This window comes from Sander lucioperca, chromosome 15 (assembly GCF_008315115.2).
Source record: "Sander lucioperca isolate FBNREF2018 chromosome 15, SLUC_FBN_1.2, whole genome shotgun sequence".
Classification (NCBI taxonomy): domain Eukaryota; kingdom Metazoa; phylum Chordata; class Actinopteri; order Perciformes; family Percidae; genus Sander; species Sander lucioperca.
In genome coordinates, this window is record NC_050187.1 from 13,558,847 (window position 1) to 13,583,552 (window position 24,706).

General features: G+C 41.2%; 1 protein-coding gene across 2 annotated transcripts in view; it reads right to left on the minus strand.

Moving 5' to 3' along the window:
• zmp:0000000755 (phosphofurin acidic cluster sorting protein 2) overlaps positions 1 to 24,706 on the minus strand; it is a 54,654-nt gene that overhangs the window by 8,946 nt on the left and 21,002 nt on the right. For both annotated transcript variants that reach the window (XM_031284070.2, XM_031284072.2), the window contains exons 2-14: positions 19,461 to 19,548; positions 13,029 to 13,118; positions 10,446 to 10,571; positions 8,496 to 8,658; positions 7,201 to 7,292; positions 6,498 to 6,578; positions 6,075 to 6,134; positions 4,486 to 4,637; positions 4,175 to 4,268; positions 2,687 to 2,770; positions 1,829 to 1,956; positions 401 to 533; positions 182 to 286 (exon numbers count right to left, since the gene is read on the minus strand). In XM_031284070.2, the coding sequence (XP_031139930.1) occupies positions 182 to 286; positions 401 to 533; positions 1,829 to 1,956; positions 2,687 to 2,770; positions 4,175 to 4,268; positions 4,486 to 4,637; positions 6,075 to 6,134; positions 6,498 to 6,578; positions 7,201 to 7,292; positions 8,496 to 8,658; positions 10,446 to 10,571; positions 13,029 to 13,118; positions 19,461 to 19,548 (1,396 nt within the window). The remainder of the gene's footprint in view (positions 1 to 181; positions 287 to 400; positions 534 to 1,828; positions 1,957 to 2,686; positions 2,771 to 4,174; positions 4,269 to 4,485; positions 4,638 to 6,074; positions 6,135 to 6,497; positions 6,579 to 7,200; positions 7,293 to 8,495; positions 8,659 to 10,445; positions 10,572 to 13,028; positions 13,119 to 19,460; positions 19,549 to 24,706) is intronic.

A 24,706-nucleotide genomic window follows, 5' to 3' on the forward strand; every position in this document is an offset into this window, starting at 1 on the left:
GACAGTGTCATGGCACTCTTATGTAGATACCTTCAAGTAAAGTGTTACCCAATATTCTTTTGTATTTCTGTCTTTTTTCAATAATGTCAGGAAAATGCTTGTAGCTAGCCTGACCCAAGTGTTTCTAAAGAGATAAAGGTGAGTCTCTGATATAAAGTGTTCTGTAGAGAAAAGCACACACCTGTCCTTGCCACTCCATGGTGTTAATGAGGATGATGCTCTCTGGCAGGCGTTCGTCGGAGATGAGGATCTGGTTCAGCTGGTCATACACAGACTTCCTTGGAACCTTTGAGACAAATGAGAAGTCAGGAGTTAGGAGTCTGAGCATATTTCCACTGGACTAAAAACCAGTGTGAAGAACACATCTGCAGTTTAATATTACATCTTGCGAGGTGTTTACCTGTGCTATGAGACGCGAGTCTGGGGAGCACTCGCTCTCCATGCTGCTGGTTCTGTCGCTCTGGGCCTTGGAGTTCTGTCGGTCTTTCATGGAGGTGCTGCGAGGACGCCTCTGCAGCCTGTTCTCCACTTTACTGAGGGAGGGAAGAAACACAAGGAGCTTAAAGTAGATGACAGACAGAGCAGGGAACCTAATCAACTGGGCTTAGAAGTTAACAAAACATTTTTTTAAAACTGTTGAGGAAACAGCCATTCCAAATTCTATTAAAAAAAAGAAGATATAAATCGTTAACACTAAGTAAGTCTCAGAGGCTGTGTTTGGTCCATAGACTGTAAAAATATATAAATATTGTTATACAGCCTATAGTTTGGTTATATTGTCTTGCTTAGGGCCCTATCTTGCACCCGGCGCAGCGCAGTACAAAGCCTGACGCAAGCGTCTTTGCTAGTTTAAGACCGACGCAGTTGTCAATTTCCCATCCAGCACCCATGTTGTTTAAATTGCAAATGCACCTGCGCCCACCTGTGCGCCCATGGGCGTGCTGGTCTTACAGGGAGGGGTGTTCAGGTGCATTGTTGGGGTATTGCTATCTTGAGGCAGCGGCAAGTGATCGCACCATTGACCAACAATGACCTGGTCAATAACCCAACAGGCTTAAACAGGGCAAGTTTTAAACGTGTTTTAAGCCTCTAAACATGCTCGAAATGTCATTACAAGTGCCTACCCAGGTGCAATGATTCCTTCCGAGGGAACACAGTGAATCTGACTGGAGTAGATGTGACAGAAAGGCATAAAAGTTGTGTTAATCCAGCCAGTGCACATACCTCTGTTTATTTCCTGTTTTCCGGTCAAGTCCACACTAGTCGATTGTCGAACTCATACAATCCAATATTCCAGTCAAATTTGCTGTGTTCCCTCGGAAGGAATCATTGCACATGGGTAGGCACTTGTAATGACATTTCGCACGTTTAGAGGCTAAAAACACGTTTAAAACTTGCCCTGTTTAAGCCTGTTGGGTGCTAACGCTAGCAGGGGGATAACACGGTGTAGGCAGCACCGATTGTTTTAGTTTTTCTTGCTACTGACAGCACTCCAAATTTCCAAACAACAGAGCTACGTGTTGAAATCGACCGGAATTCTCCTTTAATGTCAAGTTGTCATAACACAAACATCTCAAACAATGCTAACTTAGCATTAAAAGAATCATAATTTACCGAATGACACTTTATGACAACAGTCATTAAGATTCATAAAGACTCCTTCATGTTTATGACGTGTCATGTCATGGTTATGACGGTGTCATGTCAGTCTTATGCAACACCCCTTCAAATAAAGCGTTACCTAAAATCTAAAGTAGCTTGTGTACATACATGATGACATAACACTATCTTGTATGAATGTTTCCGGATGTAGTGATCAGCAGTGTACCTGGGAGACATGTGGTTTTGGGACTCTGTCTTGCAGAGCTTGCCAACAGTGCTGGTCATCCGTTCGGTGTTGACATCCCAGCTGCTCACCTCCCCCGGCCCCGGCCCGCTGTCGTCAGCCTCTGGCTCCTGAACCCAAAGAGGGGGAGCAAATAGGACAAGGCTGATGTTTCTCATACAATACAGGTACTGTCATGTCCCATCTACTACTACATCAGTGCCTCTCTCAGGTTCTAATACATTCTGTATTATTTCTGTGTGCTTTTGTGTGTGGTGCATTTTATGAGTTGAGGCGGGGAGGGAGGTAGATAGGTGCTGGCCTGGTCAATATTTAAGCTGAGCTGTTGAGGTTGAAGATAATGATGCGAGCCCACCATGACAGACAAGATACAAATAAAAAAAAATAAGTCGTGGTCTCTTAGCAGGCAGCTGGGGAAACACTGTTCCTGCAGTTTTGATTTTCAGTTTGAAGTGGGTTAGTGCAGCGGTGCGGCGTGTCGGCAGCCCGGCGCTCAGAGGGGGAGCCGGGGTTGGCCGAACAAGGTTAGAGTGACCCGACAGCACAAAGACAACAACAAACACAAACACCACTCTTTCGATTCTATTCTCATCAGTCAGGATTTATCCAGCATGGGGCCGCCTTCTCTGCTCTACTGATCCATAACGGATGACTGTGCTGTTTGGTTTACCCTCCCCTGCATACTCCCTCCCTCTGTGCTTTTTCCTGAAAAAACAAAACAAAAAAAACAACAACAACTACGACCCATGGGAGGAAAGGGCACTGAAGTGGAGAGGGTAGAGAAAAATCTGAGAAAGAGATCCTCAAGGGAGATTTAGTTCAAAACAAACAGATACATACCCCAACGGTTGTATCTGTGACACTGTCATCTTTATTCCGGGCCCCTTGCACTTTACATCTGTCCACGGTTAAAAATTCACCACTCTGCAGGGTAAACACACAAACACACACACATACCATTTTAACCATGGAGGACACTTTTCTCTGATAAATATGAATAGCAAAATGTCACAGCTCCTTATGAGAGTGCTATGCTCCATCTGCTCAGGTCAAGATTGATCACTCTTAAGCTATGTTCCCATTACAAGACTTTCAAAGTCGGCAGTTCGCTGTACACATTACACAACTTTCTGTCTAGTTGTCTTCTTTTTACACTACCTGACTCGCCGGCACCAGGGGCTCACACACACTACTAGATCTTTCACCTGGATGAATCCCCCAGTCTAGTCTACAAACTACGTTTTTGTCACCAAAACACACGAGAGAAGTGACACGGTGCATGACGTAATATCATATGTGGGACAGGATTTTTGGTTGTCCGCCAGAAACAAGTGCTCCAAGCTGTTGGTGGCTGATTTGCAGCGATAAAACAAAGAGGAAAAAGAAAGCTCAGACAGAGCGCTTATTGGGGGTGTTGTCGTTGGCACGGGTGTTCACATGTCTTCACTATTTATAACCTGTTTTCTCTACCTGCAACAACAACTTTGGTCCGTGTTGCAAATGCAACACATACAGTGGTAAAGGCGATTCCTCCCCTGGTTTCCCCTCAGCCCGTCTTACGTGCTCATTGGCTGTAGCTCCCCAGCAGAGTCCCCAAAAGCTCCAGATATTTAACCTGCTAGATATCTAAATGCGTCTACGAGGCAGTAGTGAGCCTCTCATCTCGCATTTCTGAAAAGTTTACACATCACACTTGAGCGTGTGCACGCGAACGCCGAGCCTATGCGATTTGCCTCCAATATGGGGTTTTTGTCGGTGAGCGGAATGGAGGACTATAGCAGTCTGAAATGCTCCAGGCTGTTTTATTACAGGCTAAAATGGATTCCCAGATATTTATAAACAGCACTCCCTCTCTAACCATCAGACCCAACATGTCTCTCTCTCGTTCTCTGTCCTTGTTGTTTCCAATGGGCCATAAATCTCTGTGTTCAGGGATTGCTCCATCCAATCTTCTCTCTGAGCATATCTGTGTCTCTGTGTATGTGTGCGTCGATGGTGGTGAAGAGGTCATTCTGTGGAAGTCCCTATAAATACTAGAGGGCTGTAGGGGTGAAGAGGGTAAGGACTGCAGCCCCCCGCCCCTCCCCCATATTCTGCGCTCATGCTCAGAATATCTTGCCTGTGTCATGGTCCTTGGAAATCCCTAAGCCACAATAAGCATAGAGGCCTGCCAGACATTTCAACACTGCCCAGGGGCAATTCCTTTACGTAACAGTTTACTAAAAGGACCTCTCCAGCAACTGAGAGGAAGGCCTTTATGGGTAAACAACAGTGTGGCTGAAAGGCATCTGACAGGTTTGTTAATAGAGTGCCTGGTGATCAACTTACAGGACACGACAGCTCTCTCTGCTGACTTTTTTGGCTGTGTATGCTTCCAATTTCTGTCTGGGAACTGGAGTGAGACATCCCTTCAAAAAACGGCCTGGAAATAGAAACAAAAGATTTGAATTGAACTTGGAAAAAATGCTTTTCTTAACCTGTTTTTCTTCTTGTCATTTTCCATTTGAAGGGCCAGTTGCAACTCCAGATATGTTGTGAATACTTATTATTGTATTTTATTAAATAATTCAATATCTAGAAATATTAGGCAAGTTCTGAAAAGATGGCTTTTGAGGAAACCGGGTTGAGCACAGACATACTTGAGTTTGGGCTTGGGAGTGCTCAGGACGCTCTCGTTGTCCTCCATCTCTGGCCCACTGTCGCTCTGGTTGTACACCTCCAGACTGTCGTAGAGTAAGTCCAGATCCTCCTCCACTTCCTGGGTCTGGTCGACTGGGTCGGAGTCCAGGACCTGCCGCCGCACAGGATAGACACATCATCAACACATTGGTACGCTGTAATCAGGGATTAAATAAGTGTAGGGAGTGACTGGTGCTGTGCATTAGCTAATCACTTTCACAGCTAGGCTAATGGAGCCTGACGAATGAGGGAGAACACTAAAGGATGTAAAATGAGAAAGTCTACGCTATAAATGTGTCCCTGCCTTGGTCCTAAGCAGGCCAATTAAAAGGTAAGTGAGTGCTAGAGGACAGCTAAGGTGCTGAGCCTTCATCTGCCAGCTGCACAGTGGGGATGTATATCATAGGAACGGCACACAGGCAGGCTTGTGGACTAATCAGGTGATTAATGCCACTCCATACGTGCAGAAGCTGGCAGGGAGCAGATAAACACAGTCTGTCCCCTCTCCTCCTCCTGGCTATGTATTTATAGAGCTGTAGCCCTGCATACTGGCCCAGCCACAAGGAAGGGATTAGAGACAGGGGATGTGATAAAAGATCATCAGGCCACATGGAGCTTTCAGAAGCATCCAGAAAAACACAACTCAGATGGCCGAGGCTCTTGTAAGCATCACTAGGTTAAAATCACTCACACAAGTGTCTTAGTCCCATTTTTTTTTTTTCTTTTTTTTTTTAAAGTTACATATAAACCTAAAGGGATGAGTGTAAGGGCAAAGCAAATCCTAATCCAGTCTGAAAACCTACATAGTTAAAAATAGAACCTAATCTTTTATACATCTTTCTTGATGTAATCTATGGACTGTTTCCAACGTCAGAAAGTCAAAGAAGGAAGAGAAACAAGACAATGGGTACCTCAATTACTTCAATAGATTTCACAGTTCAATGGGAATTATTATCATTATAATGGCCTGACATAGATTATGTACTAATGGACAGTTGTTGCACACAAATGGTCGATTTGCTGCGGATGACCTGATTACAAGCTATTATGTAGGATCCACACAAACACTTATTTGAAAAAAGGAGTTAAGAGAAGAATAAACAGACTAAACAGAAGCAACATACTGTACGAGCCTACATTTATCATTAGATTAAGTGGTAGAGAGAATAGAGTCGCTAATGGATTCTGCATACCAATTGCTGCTAATGGAAATGTATGAATCGTGCATGATGCTTGTACCTCTGTTGTGGCAGTGATTTCTTCATGGGCGATTCTTCTCCAGTCAGGAGCACATTAGCCACAGCAATAGGTTGTTTAGACAGTCATCAATACTGAGATTATTTTCTCCAGCCGCAAGGGCAATTTAATAACTGATATGTTTCGCAGCTGGCTTACTAAAAGCTTCATAACAGAAGGATGGAGAAATTCCGGGTGGGTTCACTGAGAGGGATGCTGTGCCCGTCTAAAATTCCCCACATCATTTGCTTTGACACAACACCTTCTCCTGGGTGTCAAACGAAACAAAGGCAATTATTCTTTTCACACTCACCTCATCTGTTACCTTGAACCTCTTCAGCAAGGCCACAAACTTCTGCTTGAAGTTAGGTTGCTGTCACAGACACACACAAAAGCATACAATTATGAGAAAAAGAACCCCCTCAAAAAGGGAACAACTGTCATCATTATACATGCATGACAGCTGGGCTTGGGCTTATGTGTTCTCCCAGTAACTGTCCACTGGATTACTCATTCACAGCCTCTCTATGTAAAGACCATTATAATCAGTCTACTGAACCCACAGTGTTCATTTACGTGCTCATCCACATCGTCCTAATGACTTGGACAAATGGAACACAGTGTGTGCTTTTCCTTAAAAGGCTCGTACAACAACAAGCACAGGTCTCAAATCATCCTCATAGTCAATGATTGGCAAGCATAAAACTCCATGTGCTAGAAAAGGATGTTAACTAACCCTGGTCATGGAGGTGGTTCGGATCATTTTCCTCCGGGATTTCTTAGGCTTCCTGACCTCGTCGTCTTCATCATAAAGATCCTGAAATACAGAGGGGATGGTAAAATCTCAACATAATAGTGCCCCTACATTTCTACCCACATACATTTAAGCTAAATGTAGAATGTCATTATTATACACACCAAAACCTCTGAAAGGACAACTGCTTTTGACAAAATCTGCTATTGAAATGTCTTTTTTCTTCTTCTTCGTTCTCTATGCAATAGCATGTTCAGTATGACAAGTAGACTCTTTAATAGGGCTGAGCGATATGGAGAAAATCAAATATCACAATATTTTTTACCAAATACCTTGATATCGATACAACAACGATATTGTAGTGTTGACTATTGGTGCTTTCACAAAATATTTACACAATGAGATTTTTGACAAATAATCATCAGTAATGTGGATATAATGACTAAGTGGGTAAAGGCAAATAACAGAACAGTTACAACAGTCTGGTAAGTTCAGAAAATGACATCACTTTACTGTAATGCAGCCTTTAAAACCAGGAAAAGACAACACTTCTGCCATATCACGATATTACGATATCCAAAATCTAGACGATATCTAGTTTCATATCACAATATCGATATAATATCAATATATTGCCCAGCTCTACTCTTTAATTGCACTGGGTATTGCAGATTCTGGCACTGACCTGGGCATGAACTGCATCATCGCTGGCTTCCTGCTCTGACGAGTAGCTGTCATCATCCTCCTCAGAATAGTTATCCATGTCTGGGGAGCGGTCTGAGGTAGGCAAGAACAGAAACACACACAAAAAAACATCAATGTCTAGCATTGTATTGGGCCGCATATATATATATATATATATATATATATATATATATATATATATATATATATATATATACACACACACACACACACACACATTGTATATGTATATATTGTACACCGATATGTAGAGTTTCTCACAGAAACTGCAGAAACTTTCTTTTGGAGTAAAGTATGCCTATAGGAAGCAATTTGTCATTAGAAGACGAAAGGTGTAAAACATACAAAAACAGTATAATTCTCTTGTAATTTAAATGAGACATTCAGTATATTGTGTAATTTTCCACAAATATCCATTTGAGCCGAAGACAATTTTCATTCTTGTATGGGTAAAGTTGCTTCATTTACGGTCCTATTCTACACAGTTAATCAGTAATGAATTGCTTTGACTACTTGGCAAGAATAATGAGCCGAATATATGGTAATGGCAAAAAGCTGAATGTGCTTGTTGAAATGCAATGGAAGGAATTATATGATAATTAGATTGTAGAGCTCTTTTTGTGATCCTTTCCACACAATGGGATTCAGTTTTTTTTTTTACTATAGTTTCATGTCACATTTTATTGGTTTGAACAGCCACATTCCTAAAGAGGCAGATTTTACTGCGTCTTCCTTTTGCCTGTGAAACATCCTGTTCTATGCTCTTAGATGGGATGGATGTTATTAAGGATCACTGGAGAGGAGAAAGGCGAAAAATAAACATCTTCCCTTCCCTCGGAGTGACACTAGTATAATTCTTGGTGCATGAGCTCATCTGTTATGTTGCAGCGGCCTTCTTAATAACATCCAGAACAGCGAGGGATCAGCATAGCAGGATGAAGGCATGGAGTCCGAGCAGGGCCCGATATTTCTCCCCGTCCAGAATTAGAATGGTGTAACGTAATAGGCCCTAAACCTGTTCAACTTTCAAATCACCATTACAACCATAGCTGAAGAGAATAACATATCCTTGGCCATAGGTTGGGTTGGGATTAATAGAGTTTATTCTGTCCTCGTTTGGGAAATAGGAGCCATGTGGAAGGCGGGAAGAGAGAAGCCTGGGCAGGGAGGGCTGGCTCCAGGATGAAGGCTGAAATTACAAACAGGATATGGCCGGGCAGCGTGGGCACAGGCCTGTCTAACAGACCCACGTTAGGGGGAAGGGAGACGACTCACCTGAGGTTTTGGTCTTGCGGCCAGCCTGGCCGCTACCTTCCTCGTGGTCGATGGGCTGGCTGGACAGAGAGTACACGCTGATCTCCGCCACGCGCACTGGTGCCTCCTTCACGTTGCTATGGAGACCCAGAATCTGTCCTCCGTCTGTCGGGTGTTGCATCACCTGGACATAGGAAGATTAACATTAAGGCCTGCCATTGATTTAAACAATACATTCAAATACAAAAATGGGCTCTAAACCAATTTATACAAGACACTATAGTTTTTTTCTATCCCTCCACTGCAATATTCCTGATAATATTATCCTTTTCTCATCTGTATAAACATCCTCTTTAGCTGAGATTTATGTCTTGTACAATTCCTGCATCCATCAATCCCTCTGTAGACTCTGTCGAAGCAGCACGGAACAAATAATATTTCATCAACAGACAGGAGGATGGCAGGCCGGATGGAAGATTTGTATCTCTCTTTACTGAGCCAATACTGAAACAACAGAGATTGAGATGGCTTCTGTTCCACTGCTTTATGCTCGCAGAGATTTACCGACTGATTACAAGATGACAGTTATCTCTTAAGTGAATCTTCATGAGCACAATGCTGCTTTTCCAATCTGAACGTCTAAATATGCCGAACCAATTTGCTCATATCTTTCAGTCAAACAGTACAACACAGTTAATAATCTGTTTTGAATCAGATATTTCACTTGATGAATAGTTATACAGGGAGTAAGGCTCATTTTGCTCATTCACTGGCAGGGGTGCGCTTGAACGCTGCATGCAAAGTCCAATAAGTGACTTCCTCCCACATAATGCCCCAACAGATTCAGAATGAGGGCATGAGAGAGTTTACTCAACAGCAGATGACAACATAATTACCCAACAGGTTCCAATAATGGCCAATCTAGCCTTATTCATGGATGTCTGTGGGTTGTTTCACTGCAGCAAGAACCAAAACAGCACAGCAGTTGAGTGGTATTTTAAAATGCAATAAAGCATTAGTCTTGTTTTCAGAAGTTAGTCAATTCCTATCCTGGGGGCTACTAGTGGAAAGTCACTTTGGCTGAGCATGAATGGGTGCATCAGCGTTTATACAATTACAAAGAAATGATACCTGTGTCTCCATTCCAAATAAGTGCAACGCTGAATATCTGTGTCTAAATCACACACAGACACCAAACTAATTATGTCCTGCACAAGCCATTTTAATTGATCTGTATCCGCTATATAAAGCCCAATTCCAATCCTTTGTCCACTGCAATCCATATTAGTAAGCCTGCTATCAAAATGTCCCCACGGTGTTAAAAAACGTGAACACATTGGTTCTGCACAGTGCTGCAAGGGAATGCAGCGAGTGGCGCAATTAATAGCAGCCAGCAGTTTCAATGCGTGATATCCACACTGATAAAAGGCATCAGTGAGCAAAGCAAGCAGAGCCATTTTGGGGATAAAACAAATGGCATCTCGATGGCCCGGTGGCCAAGCATACAGTCTGACGTAACTGCAAAGTCCCCACTGCATGTCCAGCTGAGGGCTGTACTGGCAGTACTCAACAGTAAATGATTTGGATCAGGACAAAAAAAACAACTTAATTGCATATTTCAAACAAACATCCACAAGTGGCATTATATCAGCTCCTAGTCCATTAATAATGCATAGCATGGCTGAATGCACTGAAAAATGCAAGCCAGCTCCAGATGGCCCATAATCTCACACAGCAGAATGTGTGATGACCATGAGTCATCTAAATTGATGTGTAACACAGGAGGGCTCTCTCTCTGGCAAACCAAGACATGAGACACTAATAGCCATGTCAATCACTGTCAGAGAAGAGCAGAATGCAGTCGCAAGCTCAGACCAAAATGATGTTTCTCAAGGGGAATTAAACGCCCGACAATGAATCATGAAATGAAGTGATTGAAAGTAATGCCCCAGTTGAGGCACCATACACTACCTCAGCCATATTGATAACTCCCACAGCCAAAGTTTTGTAGCCCAGGATTGTTCGATTCTTGTAGCGTTTCCTCCTCTGCAGCATAATCTGCAGTCTGTTGGCATCCCTCTTCAGAAAATGGGGGTACTAAAAATGACAAATAAAAAGGCAGATAAACAATGCAGACAACATAAAATATTTATCAGCCTTTAGATGGCAATGGGAATGCTGCAGACATGCAGACTTATTTTAATACATTGTTTTTGTTACTCCATGAGAAAACTAATTCTTTAGTGGTGACCTGCCATGTTGTGTCTGTATTCAGCTTAGAGCAGCAATTAACAACTATTTTCATTGTCGGTTATTTTCTCCAATAATCGATCAGTTCTTTGGTCTATAAAATGTCAGAAAATGGTGAATAATGTTAATCAGTGTTTCGCACAGCCCAAGATGACGCCCTCACGTCTTGTTTTGTCCACAACTCAAACATATTCAGCTTACTGTCATAGACGAGTGAAGAAACTAGAAAATATTCACATTTAAAAAGCTAGAATCAGAGAAATTTTCCTTTTTTTCCCCATTAACAAATGACTCAAACTGATTAATTGATTATCAAAACAGTTGCCGATTAATTTAATACTTGACGACTAATCGATTAATCCTGCTGCTCTCAGCTATCTGTTAATTTCAGAAGTGCTTACTCAAGATTTCACTGTCCTTCAGTGCCTTTAGAAGCCATGACGCACACTTTTTCTTTAGACCGTCAGTACTAGCACTTTTCTCTCTGTGACTGACTTTGTGGATTTCATTGCATCACCTGGCGACTGCTTATCTGTGCCACAGTTTGTTGCCACCAAATGAAGCATAGATTGTGGTCAGGCCATATTATCAATGCCATCAGACATTTCCAGTGTTTTCACCAGCCAGTGTGCTCCTTTTAATCATTTTGGCTATCTTAGATTTTAATTATCTATTGTTGTGGACTGTGAGTTTATCCAAGAGTGGACAAAGTGCTTTGCTATTTTTGCAGATTTATCTGTAGTCAGAATGCTGTCTGCACTGAATAGTGTGAACGGATAATGTTGAGATATCCCACACACCCGGTTCAAGTAAATGTTATAATACAGCCAGCCAGTCTCACTGTACTCAGATGCCAGCACTGAACCAACATGGTTGGTGTTCTGCATTCTTACCATCTGAACTACTAAAGAAAACTGTCTGTAGTCTGTCTGCTGAACTGTGGTTCAACTGTTTGTTAACCTTCATCACTTCAGAACTATATTTCTCTCAGAGACTTTGTAATTCATCCTCCCATTTGCTCTTTTTATCTATTCGGACAGTTTCCTCTGGAGTCATATTGTCTCCGACTGCCAGAACATGATCTTCACATTGACTTTTCTTGCCTTCTCTGTCTATAATATTCACACAATAATAGCTTGTAAGATCAAGTATCACACAAGGTGGTTAAGTTGAACATCAACGTCCAATACTGCCCACACTTTTTATAGGCTTTACTCCACAGCAGTGTGATTTTAGCTGGGCTTTTTTTGTTTCAGATTTCTGCAAAGATTTTGCACATTTTGGTTAAATGTGCAACTTTTCCATCTACAAACTTCAAGTCTGTTTCCCCACAACTGTTTCACCTGTCCTGGCTTAGTTCACCTCTATTATAGATGTTCCCACACATTTTCATGGACAAAAATTCAAAACATTTCCATGACTTTTCAAGGGCTTATAATAAAATTTCCACGACCATTTACAATCTATAAGTACACAAACAGAACTGAATAGAATACTTCACTCGAAATGATTGTATGAAATTAAACAGCCACCCTTTTCACTCTCTATTAGTTGATTACGTTGATATTCACTTCAAATACTTCAAACTACAGGCAGTTAATACATTGTCCTTTATAAGCACTTATATCAGTCTGGTACTGGCATTCAAGCATGAGGGGAAATGGAACCGATTGTACTATCGGTGTAATCTTAACGCATTTGATTATAAACTCATTTCTGGATGTAAGTCTGAAAAACAATGCGGTAACATTTAATTTCATCACAACAAACACAACAAAATCCCATGATATGATCTAAAACTTAAAATTTTTCAAGCCTGGAAAATGAGATTTTGAAATCCCACGACTTTTCCAGGTTTTCCTTGACCATGAGAACCCTGTCTATAGTTGTCTGGCTATTCCAGTCTGCAAATAGTCAGCATGCATGCAGTGTGTATTATTTCAAATCTGAAACATTCTGTCATAAAAGGATTCTGCTTCAGTCACTTCCAGAATGATTCATTTTTGTACGGAGTAAGGTTGCACTTGGAAAACCAAGAAGCCAAAATCAAAAACAGAAACAAAACCTCTTTTGACCACAAAATAACACGAAAAATTGTGAGGCTAATATGAAATAACAGAGCCTGATTTCATTTATAAAAAATACTGTAAACACATGTATAATACACATGGATATTTTGAACTTAACACTTTTACTCGGGGCTGGAAGGGGCACGAGCTCGGATAAAGGCTTCAACACAATCCTCCCTGTCAAGTACCTGCTGTAGCAGTGTGAGAATTCACAGTATAATGTCAGAGTACTTGCCTGTAGTGAGAATGTGAGCTCCAGATCTGTCTCCATCATTCCGCTGGGTGGAAGGACGTACTCATTTGATCTCAGAAGACGCTTCGAACCCTGGAAGACAAAGTAAAGCAAAGTTTCATTGTAAGCACATTTATAAATGCCACATTTAAAAAATGATACAGCAGGGGCTCCCTTTGGAACAAGAATAGAATAGATCTTTATTGTCATTGTTTTCAACAACAAAACACAGTTTAGCAGCTCCCAGAATGACAGTATAAACAACAAATAAAAAAAAAAAAAAAAGTTGTGGAAAAATACCCACAAATCCCTCATCTTATGTTGTTTCTCAAGCCGATATTTATCGGACTACAGTGACTGAGTGTGCAGGCCTTATTTTAGGACCAGCCTGCTTCACATTAACACATTTATGCAGATTCACACCTTGAGGCAGCCCAGTACAACGAGTCCTCTACTCCTTCACTGCTTTCTAGAGAACAGTGCTACTACAACAAGCAGAATATGGGTCAGATGCCCTGCTCATGGACATATCAAGAGAATCAGAATCAGATTTACTGCCAAGCAAGTTTGCAGTTGCAAGGAATTTGCCTTGGTGTATAAGTTGCATACAATAAATAATAAACATATTAAAAAAGGTAAACAATAAAGCACTGCTACAGTTAAGAACATACATACAGAATAGATATATTACAATAAAAAGTATGGAAAAATGCACTATGACAAACATGTGCAATAAAACCTGTGTTGGAAAGGAAAAGAAAGCTGTACAGTTTGTGCAAACAATATTGATCATGGGGTTGTGCAAAAGTTCACAGCATATATGTGTAATGGCCAGGTGTAATAGTCCAGGATGTGTGTTAATGTAACGTGTAGTGACTGTGGGTGGGGGGTTAAGAGTCAGTGGGGGTCCCGGCACATAAGGATTCAAAAGCAACCTAATAATTACAGGCCTGCTTCAGCTTCAACCTCTCAGCTACTGCTACCCTCAGCATCTTAGAAACTTGAGAGGGATGTTTGGTCAAGGTGGAACTGTCATCTGAAAAAAAGTTTCTATATTATCTAAGTTTATATAGGTGCTATAATGGTGCAGCCACTGTTTTAAGTCGCTAATCAGAACCAAATTTTATTTTATTATCTAATGCTTGCTATTCTGTTTGACAGAGACTCATCACCTAAGGTAATTTTGGCAGCCGGTACACACTTCGTGTGGCCAAACAGCACAGGGATTTAAATGCCACGGGTTGTGGAAGTGTAAGGACACCGACACACAGTGTCACTGTCCTCAGAGGACCTGTCTCGGCCCTTAGCGCGTTTCTCTTACGAGCCTCGGATTGAAGTCTATCATGCTCCTCGTCAAGTTACAGTTGAATTCTTCTAAAACCAAGCTTCTTTTTCTACCTCTTCTAATCTTCAGTCAGAGTGTGAACGTGAGAACAGGAACAGCTTGTCAAGACTCACGATTTAATGTCAAGCTGCGAGTGCTGAAGACAGGCATCTGTTGTGTAATATATTTGGCAACTCATCAACTGCTGTAAAATAATTCATAAGTCATCAGAGCTTAGTTCAGGTGTCTGCTAAACCTTAATAGAATTAAGTCAGACTTGGTGAGTGGCGAGGATATCCTGTATCTAGCTTAATACCCTAGAAACTCTAATAGTCCGATGCAGTGGGTAAAACATTGGATCCTCGTGTCATCAGAGCTGCTAAATCATGTAACAGATACCAAATGAAATGGTTGGGTGTGTGCTGGGGAACCATCACAGGATACCAGAGGGGGTTAGCTCCATTCAAGGATGTAGTGGTGCCTCAGCAGGTACATCCCATGCATGAGTGATTTTAAATAACTTATTGTGCACACAGTGTTTAAATGACAATGCAGGTTTCATACAGGCACAATAAAGCGGAGCAATGCTTTGTAATTTCAGTATTTTCACTCCATTATCTGTTCTTCCAAACGTAAGGTGTGTTCGAAACCGTACCCATCACGGAAATAGTGCACTATATAGTCATAGCGTGTTCAAATTCTCAGCGGTTAATTTCATTCACTATAGTCCACTATAAAATACCCACGATGCACAGCTAATTTGAGCGTACATACGGTGTACCCTACATTTTACTCCAGTATACCACAATGCAACGCGGTCGTGTTTTCCCGGAGGAGAAGAAGAAGCAGAAGGACTCGTTTGGTCATTCCCTAAGCCTATATAGTTCACTATTTAATAAACGCTACATAAGGAATCGTGAGTGAGTGAATGAATGAGGGAATGGTTTCAAACACAGCTATAGTCTTTTTCAGTCTAATCCCACCTGCCAACTCAAGAGTGGATAGATGACACAGAGGGCAGGTCAAGGAAAATTCACAGAAAGTTACAGTCAGGATAACAAACACCCCAAGGGTCACACCTTGTGAGCCACAGAAGGCAAGAGGATTACGAGGGTCTATCACAGCCAACGGACATGGCATACAGTACATACCCACACTTCAAGTAATCAACTCCCGAGCACCAGCCAAGCAATGTTAACAGCTGAATGGAAGAAAACCAAAACACAAGATACACATAGCTTGATATGTCACACAGAACTTACACCACACAAACCCATTTTCTTCTCTGTTGAAAATGAAAGCTCTTTGACGAATAAGCTGCTGTTAAGGCATTCTCCAACTTCCAATTTTATCCTCGGCAAACAGCCTCTGAATATTTGAGTGAACTGAATGTTTCCGGAGGCTCAGTAGCCCATTAGCACTGGGTCCTGGGTTTCATTATTAGTTTCGGGTTTCTTGTCCACAGTTTACATGTTCTGTCTGTTCTACTCAAATCAAGCAGGGTTGAATCTGATGGATTATTTAGACTTAAAAAAAAATCCTTATTACACTATTCAGACCTTTCATTTCTCATTCACTTCCACTTCTTGCATGAAGTTGGGAACTTCCCAGTCTTCTTACAAACTTGTTATACACAAGCGTGCAATACTCAGAGAACACATAACATTGTGTTCTAGTGTACCTCATAAAATAGAGAAAATTTTAAAAGAACATTCACTGCAATGCCAAGTGATTCAAATGCATTAAATGAAACCAAATATTTTAAGAACTAAAGGGAACATGGGAATAAAGAATATTTAGCTTTGCTGACACTTGCAAAGCATTTAGTTGAAATAAGCATTTTTCTATCCAACCATAATGGCATAATATGGTCTACAAAAGGACATGTTGAAAGTACCTTCACAGTAGTAGCAGTCCTTGCTTTGTATACAAAGACAAAAGAGGGTAAATCTCTGTCCGAGTCTGACCTTGTCACTAACTTGAGCTCCACAAAGAGGCCTTGTATGCACTCTCTTCTCATGCTCAGTGGCTGGTACAATGAATCAAGGCACAAAAGCCGAGCACTCTCAAACTGCCTGACATGCATTAACAATACAGAGCCTTGGCAAGGAAAGCTTGTACTGAATGTCCTTTGGCTCCATCCACCCCCCAACCACCTTCTCTCACCCTCTCTCCCCTGCTGCAAGCTTCTCCACTGTCTTTCTGGGGCCAGATGGGGGGATGTTACAGCCCCTCTCCACAAGCCTGTGAGAAAAAGTTCAACTTTACACTTCTTCTCAAGGTTACTTTTGAATGTTAAATTCTCTAAATTGGCTCTCCAGTTGGCAGCAAAGACAGGAAGTGATTTAGGGTCAGGGCAAGAGCTCAATGTGCAATTGTAATAAAGAGGTTTTAAAGGCATTTTGAGGCTACTGCTTTCACCCAACACACACACATAATTGGATCATATCTGCGTGGACTGCAATCGGGTGTGCTTTGGACAGCGGCTTGCGCTGAAATGAGGACTGTACGCCTTTCCTATCATAATCCAGCTGACATCAATGTCTGGCTACAACCTCAGGCAACTGCACACAGAAAATACAGGACACAAGCTGCATAATCGTGTAATGCACATGCAGCACTATACCACATTGCAACCCAATGTGCAGAAGATGTAGCAGAGGGTTGGCTGGGGAGGCCTCAGCTACTTGAAGTGACCCAGCGGTCTCCAGGGTGAGAGACAGAAGATTTATCTCCAAGGGAACACAGAGCCTCCTGCAGAATAAACTGCAATCTCATCATCCCTGCTGCTCTGGGTTTGGGAGACCATCCAAATGGTTAGCATTGCAGGGGATATGTGTGTGTGTGTGTGTGTGTGTGTGTGTGTGTGTGTGTGTGTGTGTGTGTGTGTGTGTGTGTGTGCGTGCGTGCGCAGGCCACTTAACCTGATGAGACCCAGGAGAGAAAAGAGACGGCCACTGTATGCTGAACAGAGAACCGATGGCATGCTGTAATGAGGCTTTGTCATTCACTGTCTGAAAACAAACCCCTCTTATTCCTCCGTCATCTTCTCCAACTGTCTCTTTATCCCCTCAGCGTCTCTGTTCTCCCTAACCAAACCTGCCGGAAATTGCATTTAATGCTCCAGTTCCGGAGCTGTGGTGAACAGAGCTGTGCTCGGCTGTCCCCCAGGCGGCTCAACAGAAATGGTGAGATTTCACGCTCTGGAGACAACGTAGCTCATGGATAAAGCCACACTTGGTTGGTTGCTTTCCCTTTAGGATGACAGTAAAGGGGAGATGATTTGTTTCTCTTTAAATAGAAATCGCCCAGTGCTGCTTAAAACTTCAATTAAATTTCAAAATGAGGGGAACAATATTGAGAGAGGGAAAGAAAAATGGTCAATTACTGAGAGCAGTAACTACAGACACAGTGGTGTTAATATAAAACGGGTTTCAAGTTTGAAGGCTTTTTCCTGAACTGTTTTCCTAAACACCTATATAAGTTGTAAACTTAAAAAACTATATGCATATAATATATATATATATATATATATATATATTTAAAGATTCTGCACTCTGTGTTTGGACAATAGGGAATGGGGAAAACAGCAGTATCTACAAACACAATGTGTTGCTCTTTCCTGTTTGGCTTAATTTGAAGTAATTAGCTAGTTTAATAAATTCATCTTTAACTAAATACATTTCTACATGTGATTTAAAAAGGTCATCTAACTACATGAAATCAGATGAACTCCACTAGAGTCAGAGGCTGCAGAGATGGCAGTTGCTGCTACTATGCTAAGCTAGGCTAGCAGCACTATTTTGTCTGGTGTTACTTTTTTCTCCATTATTATTAGATTCAGCTAACCCCTTATTTAAGTGGTAAAACAAAATTACTTACTAAGATGTTGGAGCATGAAAATGGATTCATTCACTTGAATTCAATGCCAGCAAACAGGCAAAAATGGGGACATTAGCTGTGGCTAAGACTATCTCACCAACTAGCCTCAACAACTGGTTTTTACCTCCGTTTTTGAGTTCTGGTAATTATTTTATGCTATGAATCAAACATGCTGGGTACACAGTGTCAGACATGACACATGTGGCACATTCCTACATAGAGGTAGGGGAAAAGCCTGGGATTTTTGAAGCAGAAAAGGAGGGGATAAAGCATTTGTAAAATACAGCACTGGGTAAAGGATACATATTGGATTCTTTCTGATGTGTGGCTAAAGGAAGCTTTTTTCCTCAGGCTTCTTTTTATATGGCACCGACTCTTTCAGGTAAAAGTTACAGAAAAAGTTGGCTCCCTTTAGCTCCTCTCTTCTCGCTTTTAGAGGAGTCTCATTTTCAAATTCTCGTTCTCTGTGGATTTTCTGGGAGACTGCAGTCAAGAAAGTTTGAATGAGTTTTTCCCTTTGAGAATTATTTCCACATGGCAACCTCAGGGCAGTGTGTTCATATGTGTGTATGTGCACACTTAAGGAGCCCTCACTAGTCTTAATTCTCTCTCAGAATCAACTGTTTCAGAAGCAGTAGACCATCATCTTTACAACCGCTACTAGGCTTACTGATGAGTATGTTTTTTAAAACTGTGAGGCCTGTCTGCAGAGTATAGGAAGGTTTCCAACACTGTCACTAACAGATGAATCTATGATCTTAAACAGTTGGGGTGCAGCATAGGCCACACTATTTTAGATTGACACTAAGGGTGTCGGTTTCCATGATTAGGATATAATTTAAACACTTAATAACAGCAAAATGGAGTTATGTCAATTACACAACATTGGAATATCATGAGGAAATCGGTAGTATTTTCTTTCTCCCACACACACACCCACCCACACACACACACACACACACACACACACGCCAGAGCAGATGTTCACACACTGAAACATAGCCTATCTCCCTCCTACCCAGCCATATGCTGGTTTTCGCAATCAATTATGTAGACTTTTGCAATATCTATACATATTTTGCAATATGTATAATGGTATATAATGTTAACATTTTAAATGTCATCGTTAAGATATGTCACAATGTGATCTCTTTGAATTTAGCATTTAAAACCATACACAATGTTGAATGACAACCGTGAGACTATGCAACACATATTAACCCACCCACCTGGATTTTGACAGCTATAGACAGGGAGTTCAGCTCTTTATCCAGTTCTTTGAGGACGACCAGCTTTTTCAGCGTGAGGCTGCAGAGTCTGTGGAAAAGAGAAAGAACAGGAGAGGTGGAGAAAAATAGAGATTAGTAGCATGGCTAACACAATACGAGCACACCTTCATGACACGCTGTTAGCACCTGGGGATGAAAAGCATGGCTGACAAAGCAGCACTCACTACAGTTTATTTCTACTTTTGTCTTGATTCTTACTTGAGGTCAGCAGGCAAGATAATAACAACAGGCAGCAATTAGGTTTCGCCAATGACTGCCAAGAAAGTAAGTAAACAACTGAACCCTATTCTATTCAGCTTTGTGTCCCATTTTGACTGAGAGTGCACAGAGACTAAGAGTCCATTTTATTTATTTATATATATATATATATATATATATATATATATATATATATATATATATATTAGGGCTGTCAATCGATTAAAAAATGTAATCTATTTAATTACATACTCTGTGATTAATTAATCGAAATTAATCGCATACATAATTAACGGTGCCTGGACCGAAAAAAAAAAGAAAAGAAAAAAAGGGTACTAAACAACAGTCGGTGACATTAAAGAACGGCTTGTTTATTGCTAAGGCCATATGGTCAAAATGAAATGATTTAATAATAATGTATAACAATAACAATCACTTATTTCACTAGTAAATTGCTGTTGAACGACAAAAACAACCACCAGATGGGAAAAGGACATTTACAATAACTTCAAATGCACCACGAGGCTGTAGTTTACCAGTTTCATTGAACGCACCATCTGTGTTGTTTCTCTGGTGGCAGCTGCAGATTGTTACATACCGGTGTTGAATCCTCTACAGTAAAACACAGTCAAACTTTACACCATTTAGCGTTAGCTGTCAGCATTTTAACGTTTTTAATCCAGCTACTAGCTAGCGGTAGGCTAACATTAGCTGCTGTTGAGTATAGTGTTAACTAGCTAGCGGTAGGCTAACGTTAGCTGCTGTTGAGTATAGTGTTAACTAGCGTCACGTGCAGCGGTGTTTGTGTTGCCTGTATCGTCTTCAGAGCACCAGAGAGAAGAGCAGACATATCAGTGGCACCAGATTTCGGTAGCCAGGGTTGGCAGGAAGAAGATTTTTACAAGTAAATGTTCCAGTTAATGATCCAAGCAGCACATTGTCGTCTCCCTCCTTCATTTTACAGTCGAATGGTGGCTAGAACGGCTCCGGGTCAAACGTCGATATGGAATGGATTAATCTGCGTTATTTTTTTTAACGCGTTAATTCCGATTAATTAATCTGAGAAAAAATAACTAGATATTTTGACAGCCCTAATATATATATATATATATATATATATATATATATAAAGTAATTTCTGGGACAATTTATCGTCCAGCAAAATTTGTTATCGTGACAGGCCTAGTTACACTTTTCAAAACTCCAAGCGGACAGCGTTCTCTACAATATAATATAACAGCGAGCCGAAAACAGCCGTAGTGGGTTGGTTACACTTCCTCTGAGACAGGCAGGCAGTGATCATAATGCCCTGGTGACTGACTGACAGGCTGGAGGTTGTAGGGCAAGGCAACTTTATTTCTATAGCACATTTTAGCAACATGCAATTAGTAGTTTACAGAAAACATTAAAGAGCAGAGCAGTTAAAGAGATAGAAAATAAAACAGGCTAAAATAGAATAAGATACAAATACAAGAATAAAAGTTCCAGTGCAGTGTAAGAAATTAATAATTATTTGATTTGATAGGTTGTAGGGACTGGTTTGGGAAGGTACAGTGAGGGGTTTTATTTTGTGTGGAGTGTTAAATGTTGGAATTATTTTTACAACTGATATTCATTTTTTGTCATTACAGAGGGAAAGTACCGGAAAAAGGTACCGGAACCAGATTTCAGGTACAGGTATCGGTACTGGTAAAAATGTGAACGGTACCTAACCCTATTCCGCATGCTGCTACACATTAACATGTTGAACACAGAGGCTTAAAACAAGTAAGAAACATATAGAACAAGTACATTCAAATAGACTGTATTTAATCGGAAAATCACATGTAGGTCAGAGAGTCCCTGTGGGCACCTCTCAGGTCCGACCTATCTTGTAGAACACAGAGGCAGATAAAAAAAAAAAAAGCAATGCCAGAAGGCTAAAACCATCCACAACCTCAATTCCCAGCCTCTTTCATGGATTCACAGCAATTTGTGATCTTTCAAATCCCCCTTCCTTTGCCTCTAAGGCAAGACACTCCACAGAAAGTCAACTACTCACAAGCCAAGTTTGCAAAACTTCCTCCTGACACACTTTTCCCACAAGTCCTGCTGCATTAAATTTTGATCAGTCTGAGCCAGAGTCAAACGGGACGAAGAAAGACAAAGCAAACACATAGCTATCCAGACACCCACTTTCCTTGAGAGCCACTCTGCAACACACTGATTCACAAAGACTAATTATGACGTTCAAGAACAAGGGAAAGTGTAGCGTTAGAGATGACAATGATGGGGTGGTCTGTTTAAAAATATATTCTGAATAATATTGAATATTGTGGGGCATAGACAATATGTACATTTGTCAAGTCTTAAAGACGTTTAAAGGGTTGAAAGGTAACTTTTGAAAATGTAAACAATGTGAATAGAATTGGAAACGATACGGTCTTATAATTATATAATAATAATATTCATTAGGTTGACTTCTATATGCCACAATGCATTTTACGTCCTCTTTTTACCAGAACAACACTACATGGTTATGTTGTTAGTTTTTTGTTTTAAATTCCAGTTTCACCACCTTTTTTTAATCAATGACATTATGAAGGAATGTAGTCACTTTGTGTTTCCTTCCATCAGTGTCATACTTTCATCGCTGGAAAAAAAGGACAATGTTGACAATATAAACATTTTAACAACAGGAACTTGGTGTTCCTGTGAAGAATCTCCCTACGTCCCAAATCGGTGACGACATAACTGTACAACATTTTACTGGAATCATTTGAGCGCAAATTGCCGAACCACTTGGCTGCACGATAACCTAAGTTACTTTATGTGCGTTAGAATAACAAATGCAAATCTATTTGAGGCTGGAATAATTAAAAGGTGCAGTAGGTAAGCCTTATAAAACTAACTGTCATATTTGCTAAAACTGACCCTATGTTCCAGTAGAACTACATGAAGCAGGTAATTAAAAAAAAAATCCAGCTCCTCTGGTACCACCTACAGCCTGTAGTGCGATTTCCAAAAATCCACAGCTCCCTGTTCAGATGCTCCAATCAGGGCCAGGGGGGGGTGTCTAACTGCGTGTCAATCACTGCTCATGCACACGCATTCATTCTCCCTTATGGGGAAGGGGCTTGGGAGACCATTTTGGACTTTAGAGGAAAGGGGGGAGGGACTGAGGAGTTGTCGATGTTCAAATATTTTTGCTAAGTCCTGGATCTTCGCAATCCTACCTACGGCACCTTTAAATATTAAACCTTATCGGTAGCGCATGGACCCAGCTTGCCTTATGGTGAGGATGAGTCACCACCAGTCAGTCACAGCATTTGTGTCAGGAGGGAGGGAGTGAGGGAGACAGAAAGCAGGGCTGATGGTTTAACAACATCTCCATCACATCTCTCTCTCTCTCTCTCTCTCTCTCTCTCTCTCTCTCTCTCTCTCTCAGTGGACCAGGATTCACATGTAATTAAAAAGGCTGCAGGCGCTGAAGGGGTCACCTAGGGAACCAGGGATTTTTTTTGTTTATTAGACAGAGGTGTTATCTCCACTTCTGCCTGCAACTGTGTTGTGTTGCAAGTGAAGCTCGTGGCCATCTGTTCTGGCCTGGTGCCAGCCTGTCCCTGTGCTTCTGCCCAGTGCCAGTTCACTTTGCCGCCCAATCAGTGACTGCAGTGACAGACCAGGTGTCACACAAAAGTACATTCATTACATTCATTCTACTTTATCATTGTGATAAAAAAGCTGGAAGACATATACTGTGTCAAGAATGATTCAGCTAGTTTTAGAAAGGATTGTCGGTCTGGATATACTGTGTGTTCTTGATTACAGGAATATATGGGGGCTGTTATTTGTGGTATGGTCTCCCCTCCACTCAACAGACACTGGCACACACTCCAGATCAAAATAGGGGCTTGCAGAGGCCATTTGAAAGATGCATTAATCCTCCATTTTGGCATGTCATTCCCACATTCCCAGAGAGAGCCTGGGGTGGGATCAGAGCGCGCCTCTCTGTGCCAAACAGGACCAAAACACAGCCGTGTTATCAATCCACTGAGAAGACCGGGTGGGTGGAGAATTTATACAGCAGTCTCCAGTTCAATATTTCTGTGACCAGGCGGTGGAAAGCAAAGATAAGTGAAACATGTTCTGTCTGTTTCCCAGTTGATAAGAGCCCACAGGGGAAATCCCTCTCTCAGTTTCGGGGCTTGCATTGGTTAAGCCAACACATCGCCTGCCAAGCTCTTCTGATTGGGTCATCATTGGTATAGACTGGGTTTATTGATCCTCACATGCACACTGGTAACCTGGTTATATGGACTCTTGCTGGTGTGGCTCATACTCAGGACCAGAGGTGGAAAATAACCAAGAACATTTACCCAAGTACTGCACTTTAGTACCATTTTCAGTAAGTCTAATTCACTTAAGTATTTCCATTTTACACTACTTTATACTTTAACTACATTGCAGAGGCAAATATTGTACTTTTTACTCCACTACATTTCTGACAGATAGATATAATTATCAATTACTTTACACAATAGGGGAACATGTATGCTAAACAACATTGTTAAAGAGAAAAACAGTGGTCTCCAACCTGGCTTGTGACTCCTTATATAAAAGCAGTGTCTAGTTGAGGGCCACCTTGTCACATTGCAAATGGACATTTCCCCTCTAAAACTAGCTCCACCTCGATCAGTAAAATGCTTCGCAAGGATCCTAAACGAGGACACGGTCTAAGTCCCCCCATCACACACATACAGTATATTTATTATTATTACAATGTTTTAATGCACAAATTGAAGGAACTGACGGGATTATATTTTACTGGAATTGCATTTTATATGATCTCACGTGAAAAATAAATTGATTAATTGATTTCATAATGTAATATATAATAATACATCGGTCATAGGGGGAATTTTACTGCAGAAACCTTCCTTTTACGTTTGATATGTTGCTGATCATAGTTACAGTATAATGCAGGACTTCTACTCAGCTCACATTTA